Source organism: Lycium ferocissimum, chromosome 2 (assembly GCF_029784015.1).
Source record: "Lycium ferocissimum isolate CSIRO_LF1 chromosome 2, AGI_CSIRO_Lferr_CH_V1, whole genome shotgun sequence".
Lineage (NCBI taxonomy): Eukaryota > Viridiplantae > Streptophyta > Magnoliopsida > Solanales > Solanaceae > Lycium > Lycium ferocissimum.
Window position 1 is genome coordinate 55,394,125 of NC_081343.1, and position 15,350 is coordinate 55,409,474.

A 15,350-nucleotide genomic window follows, 5' to 3' on the forward strand; every position below is an offset into this window, starting at 1 on the left:
ATCGTTTCTATTCCGGGTGTTGGTATTCTTTAAGACCTTCTTATTCTTCCTCCTGTTAACGGTGCCAAGCCATCCTCCTCATTCGTTCTAGCCAAATTTGAGGTATTTGGATCATTTTCGCCTTTGATGGTATCATGTCCATCATTATTTTGCTGATTCTTTTCAGTATTCGATTTTTGTTGTTGTATTTCCCCTTTTTCGGACTGATTCTGCCTGGGTTGTCCTTCCGCTGCTAACTTCTGATCCCTTTCCTTTTCCTTTTCCACCCTTCTACATTGGATTATTGAATGCCCTAGCATCTTGCAATGAGTACAAAACTTGGGGGCATTCTCATATTCAAGCTTCTGATAGAATCCTTTGCGAGGGCAATTTTCATTTTCAGTACCAATGAAGATAGAGTTAATTTTAGTCTTGGTGAGATTGACCTCGACTCTCACTTTTGCCGTACTCAAGCCCGGTCCTATTCTCAGTGGCAGGATCCATCATAAGAGGGGTTCCTATCGGGGCTACTATTTGTTTTATATAATTCCACGAATGTAAGTGAAAGGGCAAACCAGGTAATAGAACCCAAACAGGAACTACCGGAGAATCCTCATGCGGTTTGAACTCCGGCGTCCACTTTTCTAACCACATAACTTGTTCATCAATTTCAATGGAGCGTCTATACCACTTGGGGACCATAATCTTATTTATCTTACACATATTTTATGTAATTTTAATTTAGTCCATCATTAAATTAGAAATTACATCCGGTTACTTTTACACATAAAAGCCTATACTTAATTATGAGGTGTCTTACGCCGGGTTAAATGTTTTAAGGTCTTTACAAATTTAATTTATTTTTAGTTTTATGTCTTTTTTTACAACAGATCTTCATCTTTACATATAAAAAATCTAAAAATAATATAAGATCTGAAAATGTCATTTTCTTCTTTAGAATTTGTAAATGACCACAGGAGACCATTTCCTCCAATTTTATTATTCACCCACATATATGAGCGACTCTTTATGTGCTTGCAAAGAAAATTCAAGAGAGGTCTTATTATTCTCAAACTCAAACAAAAATAGTGTATTTATATGTATGAAGGGTATTAAAAATAATTCTTAAAAGCGTGTTTGAAGGATTAAACTCCCCATACGGCCCAGAGAGTCAAAAAATTCAAAGGCTTTTACTCTTTTTCGTCATTCTTGTCAAGTGTCAAACCAAATACTAGTATAGTTTTCTTGAGGTCCAATCTCAATAGTAGAAAAGTAGCCAAGACCCTAGGAAAATCAAACGTAAGAATTTAAAGTGCACCTTTTAAAAAAATTCACCAATTCCATTAGTATAAATATCCCTGCAGAACAGGTCATATCACATACTCATTCAATACACAAATATAATAACACCAACTAAAACACGCAAAAACAAAAAACAAAAATATCAACAACGTCCTTTAAACTTCTTGATAGTGCCATGCAACGTTCAATACCATCTTCTTCCTCTTCAGCCAAAAATGTGTGCAACCAAATTCTCCGGTTAGGACGACAATTGGAACCGGTGAAAAATCGGGCTCCATGCGACGTGTTCATTAACCACAGGGGAATCGACACGAAGAGAAATGTTGCAGGCTTGCTATACGAACATATTAGAAATAATCTTGGGCTTAGGCCATTTTTGGACAGCAAGAACATGAAGCCTGGTGACAAATTGTTCGATAAAATCGACCCTGCGATCCGCCATTGCAAGATTGGGATGGCTATTTTTTCACCTCAGTATTGTGATTCTTATTTTTGCTTGCATGAGTTGTCTCTGATGATGGAATCGAAGAAGAGGATTATACCAGTTTTTTGTGATGTAAAGCCTTCTGAGCTTGCTGTAAAGGACTTGAATATTAATTTTCCAAATAAGGATTTGGAGAAATTTAACTTGGCTCTTGAGGAGGCAAAATACACGGTTGGGCTCACATTCGATACCTTAAAAGGGTGAGCACTTGCAATTTTTCAATAATCTTATTGTCATACTTTTCATTTGATCTGTCCCAAAGTGAACGTCTCATACTTCCTTATTTACAAATATTTTAATTTAAAATTTTTCATTTTACTCTTTTATGATAGTTTATAGTCACACAAACGTCGTTTGTATCTTATTTTCGAACACAAGTTTCAAAACCATTGTTTATTTTTTAACTTATTGTTTAGTCAAACATCACCATATAAATTGAGACAGAAGGATTACTATATTTCCACTGTCACAATTTCTTTTTGTATAATTATTTAAAAATAATGGTGGCATTTAGCAAGATTGCGCACACCTAGACTATAACATTACCTGATATCTTTCGCTGCTAAGTCTTAGACAAACGAAAGAAATCACCAAACTTTTTTTTTTTTTGTTTCTGGTTGAACTTTAACCCAGATTTTTCATGGTTTTCTTTCCACTTTATTGACAAAATAAACTAAACCCTCGCGTCCAATTTTCTTGTGCACTATTGAAATAACTCCGCCCTTTAAGAGGAGATTTGAAATTATGATTTGTTTAATCTTTACTGTGATACATGTGGCTTCATATTTAAAGCTTTTTATTGTAGAAAGTTGAATAGGGAACAAAATTATCTGGATCATTACAACATTATGTGATATTTAAAAAAAGAACTACTACAAGTTTTCATTTAAAGACAGTAGAAACTGGTAATAACCTAGATTAAGATAGTAGGATAACTATTTTGTCACTGATTGGTTTGTCGATTTACTTGTTTGAGCATGATTTCTTTTCTTCTTTTTGTAACTTTGTTTGTTTGAGCGTGATTTAGACATAATCTAACCTGGGTAATATTGTTTTGTGAAGGGACTGGTCGGATTTCCTGGTGAAAGCTTCGGATGCAATAATGAAGAACTTGTACGAGGTAGAAAGAGAGAAGTTCATCCACAGAAAGAAATATGTTGTTCGAGAACAAATGTTGCACAGCTATTGATCAATCACAAATTAGTAAAAGAGGATTAATAATACATCGCTGGAGTACTTCAGATCTAATAAATTCATTCATTTAATTTGTTCCTTAATTAGTTAAATTCTTTTTCTTAACCAAAGTCCTTTAGGATTCAAAGGACTTGTTCCTAGGCCCTATCTAACACGTTCGACATTCATTCTTTTTTTCTTTAATCTGTGTCATGTAAGAGTCAAGTTTATTTCAGTTTCAGGCTCTTTTATTGCCAAGTAAGTTAAATTTTCGACAAGCATTGTATTTGTAAAATTTTCAGGTTGTTTTTTGTCGTCTATGAAATTCATCAAATCCATGTGTACGTAATACATCAAATGAATGTAATACATAGATGATTCAAGATATATATCTATTCTCTATTTCACGCACTTTTCTCTTGATTCTTGTTTTATAAAGGTACGACATATGTAAAGTCCAGCCTACTAGTGATATTGTCCGTTTTGGGCCTAAGTCCGCACGGCTTTAAAATGCGTCACTAGGAGATAAAGCTTACTTATATACCCAGCATCTCTGTTGTGTTTTGCCGATGTGAGACTTTTCTCGTAAGCTGGGGTGTCACATACACCCCCTCTTATGGACTCAGCGTCCTCGCTGAGGTTTGCCCTACGTATGGGATTTGCCTAGACTCAACTTGAGGTTTGCCCCGCCTACTCGGGATTTACCTAAACTCAGAAATGTGACCCGCCATTGACAAAGCTGACACAAGAGTAACTCTGATACCATGCCGAATAACAGCAACCTTTCTTGGTGATATTGTCCTCTTCGCCTAGACCGCACGGCCTTAAAAGCGCGCCGGCTGAGGAGGTAGACATTGCATTTATATGTGACACGAGGACTTAGGAGAAAAGTCCCACATCGGATAACTACAGGAAAGATGCAGGGCATATAAGTAAGATGCCTTACCTCTGGTGACGCGCATTTTAAAGTCGTGCGGGCAGCTTGGCCCCGGCCGGACAATATTACTAGCGAGGCTGACTATTACGGATGGTATCGAGCCACTCTGTGTCGGCCTTGTCGATGGTGGACGAGTTCAACCGGAAGTATAGGCAAATTCCGGTAAGCGGGCAAACCTCGATGCTTCGAGTTCACGCAAATCCCATGCGGTGGGGCAAACCTCAGCGAGGACGCTGAGTCCATAAGAGGGGGCGTATGGGACACCCCAGCTTGAGACGGAAAGTCCCACATCAGCATAACACAGGAGAGGCGTTGGGTATATAATTAAGCATGCCTTATCTCTTAGTGACGCGTTTTAAAGTCGTGCGGGCCTCTTCCCAAAGCGGACAATATCACTAGCGGACTGGGCTGTTACAAGATATGAAATTAAGAATATTAACACATGACAAGTAATTAAAGAAAACTTTATCGGAATTCAAAAGCATTTAAATGTTTCATCGTGATGTCTAGTTATAGATTCGGCATAACCCAATGGATTTGACCCACACCTTATATTTATGTTAAAAAATTCATTTCACGTGTATAAATAATTTATTCAAAGCTCAATAAATTAAAAAGTTATCAGTCCAAAATTCATAAACTTAAAATTCTAAAGTCACGTCTACTTTGGACTGTTTGGCCATACTTTTTGTCTTCATGCAAGCCAACTATAGCCGAGAAACCCTTCTAAAAACATAGAAAGATATGCTTATTTAATTAGATTCAAAACAGAAGAATAAGGCAACACCAATTGCTCAAGCCAAATTTGTAAGAGATCATTAAATTTTTTTAGAAATTCATGTTGGCTGAGAGTATGAGTTGTACTTAATTTTTTTTATATTATAATGAACGAGCTTTTAGGTTGAGTTAGAGCTAAGATTTATTATTTTATTGAGAAAATGTATTGATATTTTTCACGCCACTTGTGACCATAGAAGAAATTAAACCTCGGCCCGACACTCATCGTCACTGCCCGGCTTGGTAGTCTTACTTTCTTTTTTTTTCCTTTCTCGGATGATATATATGGTAATGTTTCCTTTTACTTTTTCAAAGTTTATGTCATTTCGTCTTATGCTGTTCTTCTTCGTACTTTACTTTCCCTTCTTGGGAAAAAAGAAAAACAAAAGAGGTCAGTCAGGCCTGGCGTGCTAAGGCCAAAGTCTGTGACATTCTATTTGACGTTTCTCTGGGTGCATAGTACTCGCTTCGTCCTATAATAAAATAACATCTAAATGATAATTAAAAAAGTCACATAGTTAATAATATGGTATTGTTGATTTCCAATATCAAAAAGTTTATTTCTTGTGCATGCTCTAATCAAAAGGTAAAAATAATTTATTTTTATTATATAGGGGTAATTTGTAAACTTCACATTGCATTATTAGTTTTTTAATATGCGTGTTTTTTACTAAGGTGACACTTATTATGAGGCGGAGGGAGTAGTATTTATGAGACCAAACAATTTTTTCTTGTTTCCAAAATATACAAGTATTCCATTCGTTTTATTTGATGCGATCTTGTTTGATCCATTTCTCTGGGAATAAAGTACAGATTTTGAGACCAAACATTTCTTTTTTGTTTTCAAAATATACATATATCCCATCCGTTTCATTTTTACTATATTTGACACGAAGTTTTAAAAAAGAAACGAAATTTTTTAATAAGATTTCTGAAACTTGTGACTCTAAACGTGTATATAATATTTGTGTGACTAGCTATAAAAGCTTCTCCTTAAAAGTAAAAGAAATTTTCTAAGTTAAATTGTTTCAAAGTTAGATATGGTTAATTTTTTAAAAGGAATTTTAACATTATATGACCGTTCAACACATAATAGCCGACAAATAAATATTTTTTCTGTGTATGGCTAGAGGTTGTAATTGTTTTTACTAGTGGACAAATGTGTAACTTTCTCTTCTTCTCTTTTTAAATATTGAACAGAGGACCATCTTGATTTGTGCAAGTCATCCACCAAGGATCATTCTAATTTTCTCTGTATCATCCAATTTTATAGGATATTCAGGAAGGGAGGGAGTAAGATAAATTGCAATAATAATAATAATAATAATAATAATAATAATAAGTTGGAAAATTACATAGGGATATCGCTCAATTAGGTGATTTACGTTTTCTTTCTTTCTTTCTTTCTAGTATATCCAGGTAGTAATTTCAGTTCCATAGTTCTTAATTTAAAAGAATGACTATTTTAACAGACGAAAGATTAAATCCTTTTACACTATAAAAATGACTATTTGAATCGAAGAACCTCCTAGTTGCAACAATTTTTATTTGAATCCACAAAGTTAGAATTCCTGTTCACTCCATGCATCTTTGTGACTTTCTTTTGGATTACTCTTCAAGGGAAGAAAGATCAGACAAACATTTGACTCTTCTAAAGTTTTAGAAAAAAGATAAGTATATATAGTGAATGGGGCGGACCCAAACCCGCCCCAAAATCAGACTTGTCTTGGACCATGACAACGACTCCAATCCTTAATAGGCGGAAACAGCCCATTAGAAACCCTTAGGTCAAATAAGCTGGTTTAAGAAATTTCCAAAGTTCCATCTTGGTTTAATTTGATCAAAATTTCATAAACCACCCTGGGGTAAAAATGAGTTTTGTCAGGAACCGAATTCCATTTTACTAATGATGCTTCAAACATTTGGTACTACTCAAAAACTAGGTCATGCTTCATTTAGTCCCTATCTCTTAGTTATTCTGTATAATTTTCAACAAGTGGAGCATTTAATCTCAAGAGTTGATTATGACAGCTAATGTAAGTTTTGTCAAGTAGCCAGCAAGTTACTAAGACTAGTTCCTTTGGTTCCTATGACAAAATGTGTGCTCCACACCAAAATTGAGATCATGTTTCATGTGTTCACATACAAATAAATTCAACATTATTTGAAATACTGATCAAATAATTAATAAAAGGCCCCTAAATCTCAGCCTAAAGTAGAACCTTTTACTTCTTCTTTTCCCCCATTTTATTGTTATGTAGGACCATTAATCCATATAAGGCAATGTTATTGGGTCACCCTCCTAAACATAGTCATCTTAATTTTTTTCTTTAGCCTTTCAGCATGTCAATAAGTCGTCCGCATGAAATACTGTTTCCCAATTAGACACACCAGCAATGGATGACCGAATTGCACCTTTTCAAATATTGAATTGGCTTTGTTGAGCGAAATGATAGTTGCAAGAGCCCTCACAGCCCTAGTTTAAGATCTATGATAGAGGGTCCCCTCAACAGGCATAAAGACACTAAGAAAGTTAGTGACATAAACCTAAATAGTACCTGGCATTTCGACCACCTTTTCCTTGTCTTTCCAAGATCTGTCAAAGACATCATAGAGAACACATATAAGTTACGTTGCCAAACACTAATGCAGTAGACTACAACTTTTGGAAATTCTCTAGCAATGGACAGTTAGTTCAAGCACAGCCTACTCCGATATTGACACAAAACCCCCAGACATACCTCGAGCTCATCTAATGAATTTCTCCTGGGTCTAGAAACTTAAAGCCCCTAATAAGATCAAATTTTTCTTCTGGCTTCTGAACCACAATAGGCTTCCTACAGCCTCCTTCCTCCATTCAATTGGAATCAACATAAGCCCTACCTGCCAAGCTCGTTGCTCCCCTCAAGAAGACTCTAATCACATCTTCTTTGAATGCTATATCAGTAAAAAAATTTGGGCTAAAGTGACACAAGAGTATAACTTAAACTCCATCACTACCTCTTTCTTTCAGAACATTGACAACTGGATAAATACCTGGAACATGCTTAGGGGAAAAGACTTTAATCACCTTATCAGTGGCCTAACCTAATGCCTTTATGTTTTTGGGGACTTTGGTTAAATAGAAATAATAACCTCTTTAACCACAGACATGAATACCCCTCCTTCACTCACATATACAGTCAAGCCATAGAGTATTCTCAAGTATACCAACAAGTCGATACACCTATGGCCAGAACCACCATCACCATTAAGTGGGAACCTCCAGACCATACTCCTCTTAAGCTCAATACTGATGGAGCATGCCAAGGAAACCCAGGAGTAGGAGGCATAGGAGGAGTCTTTAGAGATAAAAGTGGAAACTGGGTTTTAGGCTATATGAAAGGACTTCCACATACCACTAATAATCTTGCTGAACTAACGGCTATCATGCAGGGACTCAGATTGGAACATAATCTAAAGCCTTTAGAGATCAACACTGATTCAACTGAAGTAATTAAAATGATAAATGAAGGACACTTGCCTTATAGCTCTATAATTTCTTATTGCAGATGCTTGATGAGAGAGCTGGGATGTCCGGTGGTAAAGCATAACTATCGAGAGCAGAACAAGGTGGCAGACCTGTTAGCCAAGGAGGGGGGAAAGCAGCAGCTTTCTGAAGGGATGGATATCCTGGCAGTTCCGCCAATGTTTGTTAGGCAAGTTTTTGAAGCAGACAGGGTGAGAATTGCCTTTAACCGTAATATTTTGTTACGTAACACCTATAAAGGTGCTCAAATCAGACAATCTAATGGCTCCAATGCCATTAACTCTTTTGTATCCTCTGTAGATATAATGTAAAATATATCAGTAATGTCTAGTTAACCAAAAAAAAATATTGCAAGAGAGGTCTAATACTCGATTTAGTCGAATATTAATTAGCTTCTTAGTTTTAGTAAAAGTCTAATAATTTAGTTGCAGGAGGAGTCAACTATATTATTAATGTGGCTATATAAAGACCTATGATTAATGAAATACACAAACTTTCATTCATATTTTCATTCTGGTTACTTGCACCTCTCCCAAAAAAAAAAAAAAAATCATAACAATACTTTCAAACAAGTATCGCTTGCTTACCAAGGTATGCAACTGTTACATAACCTAGAACGCCATTTTGTTTTTTCTTCTCAACTTCTTCATTTATTTATTGTTATACCATTTAGGATGTGAACATAGTTAGATTTTGAAATTTATGGTTGTGAATTTTAGGTTAGCAACATCATGTGTTAGTAACTAAATTCTGAATTTAATTTTTGTACATATCTTTTTTTTAAAAGAAAAAATTTCCCCAGTTTTCCTGCGAGTGTTGTACTTCATTCCTTAATTAAAGGTTCAAAATTACAACACAAGGATAGAGATTATCCTGAAAAAAAAAAAAAAAAAAGGCTACCAGCAAAAACCAACTTATTGCCCATTCTACTGCTAGTCTACTATACAAGAGGTTAGCCTAACTGACATAGAAGTTTGCCTTCTCAAATTTAGATCTAATGCTAGGAACTTGTCTCTTATCCATGAGAAAAGGACCCTTTGCATCCTTTGGCAGTTGTTGGGCGGAGAGATATGTGTTGCTAGTCTGTAAGTTCATTGCCATTTTGCCAGCCAATCTGCAAGTTGATTGGCTTCCCAATAGCAATGTGTGAACTTGACAGTAGCATTGCTTAGCATGACAGAAATGTCTTCAATAATTTTGTTCAATTGGAAACTGCTAGCTTTCCTATCTCTGAGCATTCCAGTGATAAGCAAAGAGTCCAGTTCTATGTTGAGATTGTTGTAGCCGTTTTGGATGCACCATCTACATCCATACCACGCTGCCTTTGCCTCAGCTATATTGTGACTGGAACACTCAGCTGGAACTGAAAATGCCATAATCACCTCACCTTCTTCATCTCTGAGAACCTCACCTAGACCTGCCTTGCCATTACTCAAGTTGAAGCTTCCATCCGTGTTGAGCTTGAGAAGGCCTGGTTCTGGTTTCTGCCAGCACACCACCAGTAATTTAGGAATATGCTGTAGTTTAACCAGGTTGTGACAAAAGTCTTTCCAGGGGAAAGTTAGTTTAGGAATATGTTGTAGTTAATTTTTGTACATATCTACTGAACTTCTGCGCCCGTGGGTGCACCCTTCTCCGATCCTTGTGTTAAACTAGAATGTTTCGTGCACTAGGTTGTCCCTATTTTAAATTTGTTGCATGTGGGAAGAGTGAGCAAGTTATTGCAGTAATTAACTAGTGAAACAGAAATTAATAATAAGAAAATGAAACAGGGAAGGAGCTTAAGCCACAAAATATCCTCTTATATATCTTATACTCGTAGTAATCGGAAAGCCATTACATTATTCAAAAACCACATCTCAGTATATTGCTTTGGAGAAAGGTAGTCATATGCTAATCCCTTTAGAATACATTAACTATTCCCTCCCATTTGAAGGGTAAGAATATAGGAAATATATATGATCTAGTGCCTTAGAGAAAAAGTACTCTCATTGGAGAAGTAGAATAAAGTTAAAAGGTCTTAGATCCGCTGGAAGGGAAGAGATTCTCCGTTAAGGAAAGAAGTGAAGAATGCAAGTGATTCACTAGGCTTGAAAGTAGGAACTGCATGCCCTGCTCCTCTAAATGTTGCAAATGTTAACCCCTTGTACTCTTCAACCCATCCACCTACCTATATACATAACAAAATTTCAGAACCACTATACAGTTTCTACGCAATAAAATGGTATGGCTATTATAGATGTTGAAGATGCATGGGAGAACAACATCATAATCAAATATATGGGAGAACAAGATCATAATCAAACATTTACGAAAAATATTTCTGAGTTAGCGTGATCTAATTATATGTAAACATTTTAATATTCTTTTGCGTGCATATGTATATAATTTGTGCCGAATGCGGTGATTCAATTGAACTTATAGAACCCGCTTTACGTTGTAAAAATAATAACGCACCGAAATAATATCCACGTTGAATAATAAGAACAAGAGAGTAACAAGTACACGAAATCACAAGATTTAATCAAAAAGTAGCTAGGTGTACCTGTTTCTGGTGGTACCAGGGTCTCCATTTTCTTGTAATGGGCAGACCGAGGGCGCTTAAGCTATATCTTGTGGATAATACTGGAACTCTTCCATCTGTGTCTCCACTGAGCAGACCAAAAGAGGATGATGAGGTATTAGAGCACAATATTACTAATACTTAGCCACACATTATAGCTTATGAGGTGGTAAATTTTCTAAAGGAGCATCCATAACTTGGTTAGGTCCCAATAATGTGTAAAATAGAGAGAGGAAAAGTGGGGGTCTTTTTCTTTTCAAGAACGAAATGATACAATTGTGTTAAGGAATAATAATACCTGTAGACCCAAATTTTGAGTCCAGCATCGATGAGCTTGTGATATATAGGAAGAACTGATTCCTTTGAGTCTGACCAATTACCGAAGATCGACATACTGAATATTAAAAAATAAAACGTTGTTATTATTCTCCAATTCATGTATGTTTTAGGAAAAGAAATTTATAAGTTACAAAAGAAAATGAAGTTTTCATTACTTGCAGATGCTCCAGTTTTTGAGATGTTGACCATCACCAACATGGAGAGCCTTTTGAACATCAGGTCTATTGTAATAATAGGAAGTATAATCATCAAGACAGGGGTCGTATCCTCCCATTATCCTCGGTATCTGATTACAACGTTAATAATAAGTACCAGATTTAATATAATGTAACATGAACTAGACTAGACATCAATATTGAAAATTGTCCCAGAAAATACACAAATTCATTTCGATTAGTGTCGTCTCGATGTAACTTATATACACTGACACTATAAAATCTTTTTATAGGATCAGTATCTCTTAACTATTGTAAAGAGTAACTTATCTTATTTTTCAGGTTACTAATTTATTTAATTACATCATCAAGTCACATTTATTTGTTGTAACAGGTAACCTGCAACATTATTTTGAATATTAAAAATCTCTCTTTTTACAAAAATTTTACCTATAGCTATCTTTTAAAAATTCTTTAAACTATCAATGCATATAAGTTAAATTACTCTAGGAAATAGAAAAATTCAGTTACCATCTTGGACTTGCTATCGAATAAGACTTGTGTGGTGAGCTGTTGTGAACTAGCAGTATCCCTTATGCAGACTGAAGTATAGAGGCTATAGATATCAATCTCCTTGTACTGTTTGAGCACTTCATCAACAGCCTGAGTACAAGTCTGATTGCTCCAAGTATCATTGCTGTGAAAATCACAGGAATCTAAAATAGTTTTGTGAGTTTCATCAGAAACGACAGCGTGGCTCCAAGCATAATCTACCAGACCCTTCCAGTCCTCTGCATCACATGTTTCAGGATTTCCCAGCTGCACCGACAACATTAATATTTTTATTAAGTTAAAATTACATATCAACAAAGGGTCATTTTACGAGAGATGTAGAAGACAACCTGCATTCGTTTCAGTTTATGTAACACATTTTTCTTTTTAATTTGTTCGAAAAGGCACAAACTTCTAAATTTGGAACTTTGGATTTCCTGTTTGTCCCTTAATGGAAATCTTTTATAATCACAAAAATATTATGACATATTTACGGCTACAAATTTCAAAAAAAAAAAAAAATTCACACAATTGTTAGTCACATGTTTAATACTATAAAAGGGAAAAGGCTTTTTTTTTTGTCTTAAATTCCGTATCGAATCACACACTGTCTTATAAATTGGAACTAAGGGAGTATATTATACCAGGATTCCTCTGAGATCAATGAAAAGGGAAGAGTCTTTGTTCTTGTCAACAATGACTTCAGCCAACTCAGGTACATATTTTCCTGCCCAGAAAAACATTAAAAATGTAAGCAGGTGCAGAAATTTTCAAAAGCCATATATAGTCTTTGGTAGAAGATAGTTATGGTATATTACCTGCATAACTCTCTCCAGCAATATAAAACGGCCGTTTTCTATATGATGGAAACTTGAGAAGCCACTTGTGCAGAAAAGCATATGTGTCATTGGCTGGTCAAGCAGTTCAAAAAAGTCAGAAAGAAAGACAGAATTTCAACATCAAGTAAGTTATTTCTAAAGAAATAAATCACACATCAGTATTTAAGAAAGATGACAGATAAGTGAAAGTAGAAATTAATTAAGACAAAATATCAACATCACGTAAGATAGTTCTGGAAAAATAGGACATAGTACATGACTGTGAAGGATGACAAATTCACCTGTGAAATCATCTCCAATGTTATGATAATCTCCACTTGTATTTGAGTATGAAAAGCCAACACCAATTGGAGATTCCAGGAACAACAAGTTTGCTTCTGCATCACTAGAATTATTAAGAAACACACACAGAGAAAGAAAGAGTGTGTATATATATATATATGAGTGAGTCATGAAGCAACAGACATGCCTAGACTAACTAGAGGCCCTTTCCTACTAGATAAGAATCAATTGCCTAGCATTAGATCCAAGTTTGACAAGGCTAATTTTTATGTTAGTTAGAATGCTTACGACACCAGAATTTGGCCTTCTTGTTTCGGCCTATTCTGGAATTTGTGGTGATGGGATCACCAAATAAGGTGTTGTAATGGAGGTTAGGCCCAGCCCCCCTCCTTGTAATATTTTGCTAATACAACACTGCCCAGAGGAAAACTGGGCAATATGATAAAAAATAAAAAAAGTGTTCAAGTAGAAATGCATGCATGTAAGGTAGTTTATATATAGGAAAAAATTAAACAGAAAATTAACCTTTGTTCCAAGAGTAAGGATTAAGTTTTAGGCCAAATCCATCAGAGTCTACAAGAAAAGGCCCAATCTCTTGAGTTGCTCCATATCCCACTGAAGAGCATCCCGGACCTGAAACATTGTGATGCTCATATCAGAAAACACCAAATAATTAATATGAATATGAAAGGAAAAAAAAGGATCATATCCTCTTAGTGTTAATCTATGGGATGATATGTCACCAAATAATTAATATGAATATGAAAGAAAAAAAATATCACATCCTCTTAGTGTTAATCTATGGGATGATATGTGAACCTTTTGTTGGATATCCATATTTTATCGACTATTGATAAAATATATATTGTTAGATCACAAAGCTAAATTGTTTGACTAGGAATATTAATCTCATTGATAAGGAATTTCTTCGATTGTGTTTCCCAAGCTTCTTTTCAGTCAAAGAGAATTTATTGATCTCGTCTACGTACCGCCAAACATATATCCATTTCTCAATCCAAGAATTATTGTCCTTAGGATATACTTTTGTAGATAACTTCTTTAGTAAATCAACATAATATAGTACTATTAAGTATATATTATTATTGAACTTTATCCATTGTAACCGATGATAGCAGAGTGCAAACCCATGATGCATATGACATCTTCTTCTTTTTTTTTTTTTTTTTTTTTTTTTTTTTTGGTCTTACGCTTACCTCCATTAAGCCAAAGCACTAAAGGTTTATCCTGAGGGGCAATTGAGCATTCGTAGAACCAATAAAAGAGTGCTCTTCCATTGTTCTCATTTACTGTCACAAGTCCAGCATAGTGTTTGAAGTTTACACTAGGTTGGCCTGGCAAATCTGTGACAAGATCCTCATGAGTAGAATCAGACTTCTTGTTATTATTGGACAATTGTTGAGAACGTCCAATAATTTCCAATGGCTCCAAAAACAATAAGGAAATAATAAGAAACAAAGAATATTTGGAAAACATCATCTTTGATATTAAGCTTTAAAAAAAAAAAAAAAAAAAAGACACCCAACTTGGAGACAAGAAAATAAGTTAAAAGTGCAAGTACACGACGAACCATCTATCTATTTATGGTTGTGCAAAAAGCACTTTATGAACAAACCCATTATCTATAAGGTCCATGTGATATATAATTTTAGAAATCTATACGTACCAAACTTATGTTTTAAATGGGATATTTCAAGCCTATGGACTATGGTATCTGACATAGCTATTAGGCAGGTTTATTCTAGAGCTAATTCGTTTGCATGGACATTAAAAGGGTTAGTGGAGTCTCCATTTTAATTTGTGTGTGGGTTGTTGGATCACTAATCACGTGAGCAAATGCCCAAAAGGGTTACTTTAACATGGCTCAAAAAATTAATTAATTCTTATCCAAGCACAATGAATAATATACTAGTAATTCACACTTAAAGATCTTCCCCGTTACCTTCTCCAATAAAAGTTTAGGAATGGCTTATTACAAAAAAGAGCACAGCCAGTGTGGATGAAAAGATCGAGTAATACAATTTAAAGAAGACCAGTTGCAGTTGGGCCGTGGGCGGATTAAACTCCAACTCTTTTCCGTTCTGTTTTACTTGTCTCACGCGTTTATAAAAAATAGTTGTCGTTTTAAAAAAAAAAAAAAAAAAAAAAAAGAACAAGAGATAATTGATTCTTTGTTTATACTGACCTTTTTTGGTAAAAAAAAATGACGTAAAAGTAAGAAGTAATGCTAAATTGAAACAAAAAAATAACTAAAGGTAACTTAATTAAATTATTCTTTTACTTTATAGTATTATTTTTTAAAGACATGTGCACAAGGAATAAGTGGCAAGTAAAATGAAACGGAGGGGTACTTTGCTTTCGGTCAGAGAAAAGTAGTCATCACTCTAGCTCATTTTGGACATCGTTGTAAGTTTTAGATTT

At 35.0% G+C, this 15,350-nt stretch overlaps 3 protein-coding genes across 3 annotated transcripts; 2 read left to right on the top strand and 1 right to left on the bottom strand.

Annotated features, from left to right (window-relative positions):
• The first annotated feature begins 1,456 nt into the window (after nucleotides 1–1,456).
• On the top strand, nucleotides 1,457–3,088 carry LOC132047767 (probable 2' cyclic ADP-D-ribose synthase BdTIR). Its single transcript, XM_059438763.1, has 2 exons — nucleotides 1,457–1,965; nucleotides 2,828–3,088. The coding sequence occupies exons 1-2, from the start codon at nucleotides 1,457–1,459 to the stop codon at nucleotides 2,952–2,954; spliced, it is 636 nt and encodes a 211-aa protein (XP_059294746.1). The 3' UTR covers nucleotides 2,955–3,088.
• A 4,792-nt stretch (nucleotides 3,089–7,880) lies between these two features.
• LOC132047768 (uncharacterized) lies at nucleotides 7,881–8,492 on the top strand. Its single transcript, XM_059438764.1, has one exon. It carries the CDS (start codon nucleotides 7,881–7,883, stop codon nucleotides 8,490–8,492), a length of 612 nt encoding a protein of 203 aa, XP_059294747.1.
• Nucleotides 8,493–9,962: 1,470 nt separating this feature from the next.
• Nucleotides 9,963–14,492, bottom strand: LOC132045700 (serine carboxypeptidase-like 31). The gene is made up of 10 exons (XM_059436268.1): nucleotides 14,126–14,492; nucleotides 13,437–13,544; nucleotides 12,911–13,006; nucleotides 12,609–12,701; nucleotides 12,435–12,517; nucleotides 11,770–12,057; nucleotides 11,239–11,369; nucleotides 11,043–11,138; nucleotides 10,727–10,832; nucleotides 9,963–10,351 (listed from the first exon to the last, which is right to left on the bottom strand). Exons 1-10 carry the CDS (start codon nucleotides 14,406–14,408, stop codon nucleotides 10,202–10,204), a joined length of 1,434 nt encoding a protein of 477 aa, XP_059292251.1. The 5' UTR covers nucleotides 14,409–14,492; the 3' UTR covers nucleotides 9,963–10,201.
• Nucleotides 14,493–15,350: the final 858 nt, after the last annotated feature.

Excerpts from the sequence above, each read along its gene's own strand:
- LOC132047767 (XM_059438763.1), top strand. The coding sequence starts at position 1,457 with ATGCAACGTTCAATACCATCTTCTTCCTCTTCAGCCAAAAATGTGTGC. Across the intron at positions 1,966-2,827 it reads ACATTCGATACCTTAAAAGG|GGACTGGTCGGATTTCCTGG; the intron begins GTGAGCACTTGC and ends TGTTTTGTGAAG.
- LOC132047768 (XM_059438764.1), top strand. The coding sequence starts at position 7,881 with ATGGCCAGAACCACCATCACCATTAAGTGGGAACCTCCAGACCATACT.
- LOC132045700 (XM_059436268.1), bottom strand. The coding sequence starts at position 14,408 with ATGATGTTTTCCAAATATTCTTTGTTTCTTATTATTTCCTTATTGTTT. Across the intron at positions 12,702-12,910 it reads CATTGGAGATGATTTCACAG|CCAATGACACATATGCTTTT; the intron begins GTGAATTTGTCA and ends CTGCTTGACCAG. Across the intron at positions 10,833-11,042 it reads CTCAAAATTTGGGTCTACAG|TGGAGACACAGATGGAAGAG; the intron begins GTATTATTATTC and ends TGGTCTGCTCAG.